Source organism: Vanessa cardui, chromosome 4 (assembly GCF_905220365.1).
Source record: "Vanessa cardui chromosome 4, ilVanCard2.1, whole genome shotgun sequence".
In the NCBI taxonomy this organism is placed as follows: domain Eukaryota; kingdom Metazoa; phylum Arthropoda; class Insecta; order Lepidoptera; family Nymphalidae; genus Vanessa; species Vanessa cardui.
In genome coordinates this window covers 3,867,995-3,875,040 of record NC_061126.1, presented here as the reverse complement: position 1 = coordinate 3,875,040, position 7,046 = coordinate 3,867,995, and the positions used below count along the sequence as shown (strand labels likewise).

Here is a 7,046-nt window from a genome sequence, read left to right as displayed (position 1 = left end):
TTAGACCATATTTATTGTTACAGGTTTATATTGATATAAATACATATATTGTTTGTTTCGTTGTTTTTTATGTTGTTTGTTCTTGGCGATGGAAGTCGATACTGAATTATCGTCCGATGCACTAATTCGCCGAAAAAGGCCATATGAGGGCCTCGTTATTTTTAACTCCGATTCCGATACGGAGACAGAGATGAGGATGGCTGCAAAAAGCAAGCCTGCTATTCGCGGCAAAACTGCTAAAGGTCGTGGAAGTGGTCTTGCTCGGGCTAAGGCTGAGCTGAAGGCCAAGGCCAATGAGGCTAGAGAGGAGGCCTTCGAACGATAGCTTCGTAGTCGAGCGTTTCGTAAGGAACCTCCTCAGGCTGTTTTGGACTCCGAGGAATCTTCTTCCTCGGATGTCCACACCAAGGATCCCACAAAAATGGGCGCCGAGGAACTTCGCGCACAGGCTGGTCGAAGCGCAGCCCTCATTTTGGAGGTGGCACAAAAGTCCTCCAATTTAAAAGGAGGATTTGGCAAAAAGCTGAGGGAGTCGGCGGCTGCACTACAGGCCATTGTAGATGCCTTAGCGTCTCGGACGGAAGCCGAGGAGACTCGAAAGCTCCGCGCTGATAACGGACGCCTGCGCAAAGAGGTGGACAGCCTCAAGGCCGAGGTGAAGGCTCACCGTCGCGATTTTGCGGAGATGCGGTCCAAGGTCGCTGTGGTCAATGAGGCATCCACCAGCTCTGCACACGATGCTCGGGCGGTGGATAATATAAAAGCCTCAATTATATCGTCGATAGGCCTTATGATAAACGCCCGATTTGCCGAATTGGAGGAACGCCTTCCTCCGGCTAAAATACAGCGCCCACCATTAGCTGCTGATAAGAGGCGGGAATCAGCACAGCAAATTGCTGTGTCCCGAGCGCAGGCAGTCAATTCGGCTCCACCGTTGACTTCTGCACCCCTACCTAAGCGGGTTCCATCAGCTGCCCCACCGGCACCTGTTGCTGGCTGTTCAAGCGCCTCGCTCGTGTCGGAGACAATTCCGCCTCAGGTGGTCCAGGAAATGTCCTGGTCCACTGTAGTAAAAAAGGCGAAGAAGGGGAAACAGGCTCACTCTCCGGCTGGAACAAATGCCACGGTGGCGAACACGGTGCTTAAGACACCTCAAGCGGCCAAGCCTAAGCTGACTGCTCCTCGTACAGCTGCAGTAGTGGTTACGCTGCAGCCTGAAGCGGAGCAGAAAGGTGTCACATATGCTCAGATCTTGGAGCGCGCTGAGCAAGGCATTAAACTGCAAGAACTCGGCATCAATGGAGGGTTAAAAATCCGACGCTCCGCGACGGGAGCCAGGGTGCTGGAGCTGCCGAGAGCACAGTCGGACCAGGCCGAAAAACTAGCCGATAAGCTCCGCACAGTGTTGGATGGGGTGGCCAGCGTCGTTCATCCCGTAAAAAAAGTGGACATTAAGGTGACGGGGCTAGATGACTCCGTCACCAAAGATAAGATTATCGCCGCAGTCGCCCGCGAGGGCAATTGTGCCCCTGAAGACCTAAGATGTGGAGAGATTGCACGTGGGCCCGGTTACATGGGTATGGTCCGCGTGGCATGTCCAATAGCTGCGGCAAAGAAACTGTCTGACGCCGGTCGTCTCTTGGTTGGGTGGAGCTCGGCCAGGGTATGCGTGCTAGAGCAGCGCCCTTTGCGCTGCTACAAGTGCATGGGCCTTGGCCATACTAGGATATTATGCCCATTCAATGCGGATCGAGGGAACCTTTGCTTCCGGTGCGGCGTTGAAGGTCATAAATCGGCTGAATGCACCGGGAAGCTGCGCTGCGCGGTGTGCGCAGAAGCCGGAAAGCCCTCCGGGCACGTGATGGGGTCGAAAGAATGTAACCCCCCCATCACGAAAGGTAAGGTGGTCCTCGCTACCCAGACCACCAACAACGTCGGACGGCGCCAGGCCGAGGAGGAAGCTGCAATGTCAACATGAGTGCCGACTTCAGCTTCCTTCAGACTAATCTCAACCACTGCGCCGGGGCTCAGGATCTACTGCTGCAGTCCATGGCGGAGTGGGGGATTGACCTGGCTGTGGCCTGCGAGCCCTATTACGTTCCTCCCTTAACTCATTGGGTAGGGGACGTGGACGGCACCGTGGCGGTCCTCGCGAGGAGTGGAACGGGGCCCCCCCCTCTCACTCATCGAGAGGGGCTCGGGCTACGTAGTGGTGGGGTGGGGGAAGTACGCCATCGTCGGTACGTACTTCTCCCCTAACCGCAGCCTGGCTGAGTTCGAGACATATCTCGGCTTTGTCAGAGCTGCGATGGCCAGGCAGTCGCCGAAACCGACACTGGTTCTCGGTGACTTAAACGCGAAGTCGCGTGCCTGGGGCAACCCCGCTACGAATCCGCGAGGGAGGGCCGTTCAAGTGTGGGCCCTGCTCTCCAACCTGTCCCTTCTCAACAGGGGGCAGGTTCACACCTGCGTTCGCCAACAGGGGGGTTCCGTGGTGGACGTATCGTTCGCCACCCCTGTGGTGGCTCGCATAGTGCGGAACTGGAGAGTAGAGGAGGAGGCGGAAACTCTATCGGATCACCGCTACATCCGATTCGAGATCTCCACCTCTCGCAGGCCGGCGGAACCCCAGAGGGTGCCGACCACGCTGCCGAGATGGTCTCTCGGCCAGGTGGATCGAGAGCTGGTCAAGGAGGCCGCCATCGTGCAGTGGTGGGGTTCCGCAGGGAGGAGGGAGGGCGCAAACGCAGAGGAGCTGGCGGGCCGCATGCGCAGTTCACTCAAAAAGATCTGTGATGCGGCCATGCCTCGGACCCGGCGCAGAGTAAAGCGCCGGCACGTCTATTGGTGGTCGCCCGAAATCGCCGACCTTCGGGCGACGTGCTGCCGGGCGCGGAGGGCCTATGCCCGCTGTCGAAGGCGCAACGGCCTCGACACGGATCTGGAGACACAGTTGCTAGACATTTATCGCCAGTTGAAAAAAGATCTGCAGCTGGCGATAAGGAAGGCTAAAGAGGAGGCCAGGGAGGAGCTTCTGGCGGGTCTCAATCGAGACCCGTGGGGGCGTCCGTACCGCGGTGTGCGCGGGAAGTTTCGCACCCAAGGCGCCCCTCTCACCGAGACGCTGCCGCCGGAACTCCTTCTGCGCCTGGTCGGGGAACTCTTTCCCCACCCAGGCGAGTATGTCCCTCCACAGATGGCCCCCAGCTCCGTGACCGAAGACGCAGTGGCTTCACCATTGACCACGGAGCGGGAAATGGAGATGGCCCTCGGTCGCTTGAAGGCCAAGAAGACGGCGCCGGGTCCGGACGGGGTTCCTGGGCGTGTTCTATGCGTCGCCCTGGAATACCTAGGTGCAAGGCTTCGGGAGCTGTTCGACGAGTGTCTGTGCAATGGGCAGTTTCCGAAGCCTTGGAAAGAAGAAAAATTGGTCCTGTTGCCGAAGGAAGGTCGGCCGTTAGATTCCCCTTCGGCATACAGGCCAATCGTGCTGCTGAACGAGACTGGAAAACTCTTCGAGAAGATCCTCGCAGCCCGTCTCGTTCAGCGCCTCGAGGAGGTCGGTCCGGGTCTCTCGCAGGCTCAGTACGGGTTCAGGGCAGGCCGGTCGATGGTCGACGCCTTGGACGCCCTGAAGACTCGGACGACGGAAGCGGTGGCCCAGGGGCAAGTCGTCTTGGCGGTTTCGCTCGACGTGGCTAACGCCTTCAACAGTCTCCCCTTTGAGACTATACGAGAAGCACTTCGATATCATGAGGTGCCGTCCTATCTCAGGAGGCTGTTGGAGGCGTACCTCCAGGACAGGGAGATCCTCTGGGCGGGGGTCGATGGGAGGCTCATCCGGCATCGAGTGAGCTGCGGCGTTCCACAGGGGTCGGTTCTCGGCCCAATTCTGTGGAATGTCGGTTTCGACTGGCTCCTGCGGGCTCCCGTCCTTCTCGGGATGGGGGTGTTGTGTTACGCTGACGACACCCTCGTCACGGCGATTGGGCGGGACTTCTGGGAGGCGGCTCGCCTCGCCGAAGTCGGAACGGCTCTCACCGTGGACCGCATGGAAATGCTGGGCTTGAGGGTCTCCATATCCAAAACGGAGGCCCTCCTCTTCCACGGTCCACGGAAAGGACCCCCACGAGGTGCGAGTATCACCGTCCAGGGGACGGTGATCAAGGTGCAGGCCCAGATGAAGTATCTGGGTCTGATCCTGGACGGTCGATGGAGCTTCGGGCAGCATTTTATCCATCTCGGCCCGAGGCTCATCAACGCCGCCGCCGCTCTTGGTCGCCTCCTTCCGAATGTGGGGGGGCCGGGGTCACTATGCCGGCGTCTCTATTCCGGCGTAGTGAGGTCGATGGCGCTGTACGGTGCCCCGATCTGGATAGATGCCCTCACCACTAAAAATCGGGCCCTGCTGCGCAAGCCGCAGAGGGTCATAGCGGTGAGAGGCATCAGAGGGTACCGTACGGTGTCGTGGACTGCGGCGACACTTCTCGCGGGCGATCCGCCCTGGGAGCTCCAGGCTGAGGTGCTCGCGGAAGTGTACCGGTTCCGGGTCGAGGCGAGGGACCGCGGCGAACGTCCAGGGTCGGCGGAGATCGGGCGGATCAGGGCTCTAGCCCAGCAAGCCCTGATCGTCCGATGGCAGGAAGATCTGGGGTCACCCACGGCGGGCCTAGCGACAGTGGAGGCGATCCGTCCCCACTTGAGTCGCTGGGTCGAGAGGAAGCACGGCACACTGTCGTACAGAATGACGCAGGTACTTACTGGACACGGATGCTTCGGTAAGTACCTGCACGGGACAGCGCGGCGGGAGGAGACACCCTCCTGCCACGAGTGTGGTGCGCCAGTGGATACGGCGTACCACACCCTGTACGAGTGTGCTGCGTGGGGGCCCCAGAGGCACACCCTTGCGGCGACTATAGGCGGAGACCTTTCGCTGCCGAACATCATCAACGCCATGCTCGGTAGCGAGATGTGCTGGTCGGAGATGCGCTCCTTCTGCGAAAGTGTCATGTCGCAGAAGGAAGCCGCGGAGCGGGAGCGGGAAGAGAGTGCCGCCGCTGACTCGCTCCGCAGAAGACGACCGGGGAGGAGGAAAAGGCGCTACGCGCACCTTCTCCCACCGCCTCAATAGGCGCCGCAGGGACTAGGGGGGTCCCAGTACCCCGGGAATCACCCCTAGGTGTAAGAGGCCCGCATAGGTGGGCCGACCGTCAGGGCGTCACGGTAGCATGCGTAAGCGATCCCGTGGCGTCCATCGAAAGACGCAGAGGGTACCGCTGGTTTTTTAGTGGGTAAACCCGGCGTACTTGGGCGCACTCGGCGTCCAGGGCTCCGGGGAGTCCCACACACCCCCCCACTTTCCATCACGTGGGGGAAGCGCGTAAAGCGTCTTTCCAGCGACAAAAAAAAAAAAAAAAAAACAGGAAATCATTAATTAGAGTCTTATAAGCTAGTCACTAGATCAATGTGGCAATCAGCATACCCTGTAAAATGAAAAGTTATTTTCATTTCAGGAAAACCGAAAGACTCAAAATTTACCTTTTATAATAATTCTTAAGGCACATTTTTCTCTTAATGTATTTAATAATATTCAAAATATTCAACACAAATTTAGCACAGATTAAACTATCTCTTTTTTTAAGTTGGTCAAAAATATATTTGTTAGACATTTACGTATTTAGAACATACATATTTCATTTCACACAAATATTTCAGGCAATTAAATCTCGTTGAAGTGTACAAACATACTTCGCACGCTTATAATTCTAGTGGTATAACTAAATGAAACAGTTCTACACGTTAATGAGCGTCAGGATGTTAAATGAGATAAGCTACACCACTAAATGCGAGGCGTATAAAGGTTAAAAAGTGAATTGGATGCATAGCGTAAGTCTAGTAATCGTAGGCGTTACGTCACTAACTACTAATTGGGATTCGGTGGTAAAAATACTGTTGCTCGGAAATGATACTTACTTTTATAAATATGAGATATATGTGAAAACATGGAAGCAACTAACTACATCTTTTATTTACGATTGTCTATTGAAATTAATGCCACTTATTTGGTAAAACATCTATATATTATAAATACTTTTGCCATAACTAACTAAAAAACCTGCAGCCTAAACAACACTAGACAGTTGTAATTTGAAACACAGATTTCTGTTTGATTTCCATTGTAAGTAGGAACAATGAATCTTGAAAATTATTAACTACTTATGTTTCAGAAAAAAATATATTTATATGTTAATTTTCATTATACGTAAAATCCAGAGAACTGTTGTAGTACATCAGTCAACAGTTTTATTAATCATTGTATTTTAGACCTTTAAAACGACATACCAGAAACTCTTAAAAAATGACTTTGTTTTGGAAGATATAATTCCAATCCGTGTTAATCTAAAACAATGTCACTCATAATGAACTTAATAAGTAAACAATCTGAAACAAAGGTGTCAGAGGCGTGATCACAAACACAAAGTTTGAACGGTAAGAAACCGCAAGATTGGCGAACATAACTGATGTGGCGGAGAAACCGCGTCACACCTACATTGAACTCGGTTAAGTTCTTAACCTTGGCTAACATGACTTTCCCTAAGTAAATTTCAAATCTTTACCATTATATTTACATTGAATTAAATAGTGTTGTATTTCACAATTAGTATATATGTTTTGTACAATTGATAAATATAAATTACAGTATAATTAAGAATTAAGCAACCATTATCAAACCTATCATGTTTTGCTCTCTTAATAAATAATTTACATGATAAATAGATAAGAATAAATTTGACGACCTCCATAGTCGAGTAGTGTGTACACCGGTTTCCATGGGTACGCCACCCCGAAGAACAAGGTTCGATTCTCAGCCGAGTCGATGTAAAAAGGTTCATTAGTTTTCTATATTGTCTTGGGTCTGGGTGTTTTTGATACCGTCGTTACTTCTGATTTTCCATAACACAAGAGCTTTAACTACTTACAGCCGGATCAAAGCAATGTATGTGATGTTGTCCAATATATATTATCTCTTAATAAATTATCGTGAA

At 53.0% G+C, this 7,046-nt stretch overlaps 1 protein-coding gene across 1 annotated transcript; it reads left to right on the top strand.

Annotated features, from left to right (window-relative positions):
• Positions 1–421: 421 nt before the first annotated feature.
• On the top strand, positions 422–2,259 carry LOC124544212. Its single transcript, XM_047122675.1, has 2 exons — positions 422–1,963; positions 2,047–2,259. The coding sequence occupies exons 1-2, from the start codon at positions 422–424 to the stop codon at positions 2,257–2,259; spliced, it is 1,755 nt and encodes a 584-aa protein (XP_046978631.1).
• The last annotated feature ends 4,787 nt before the right edge of the window (positions 2,260–7,046 follow it).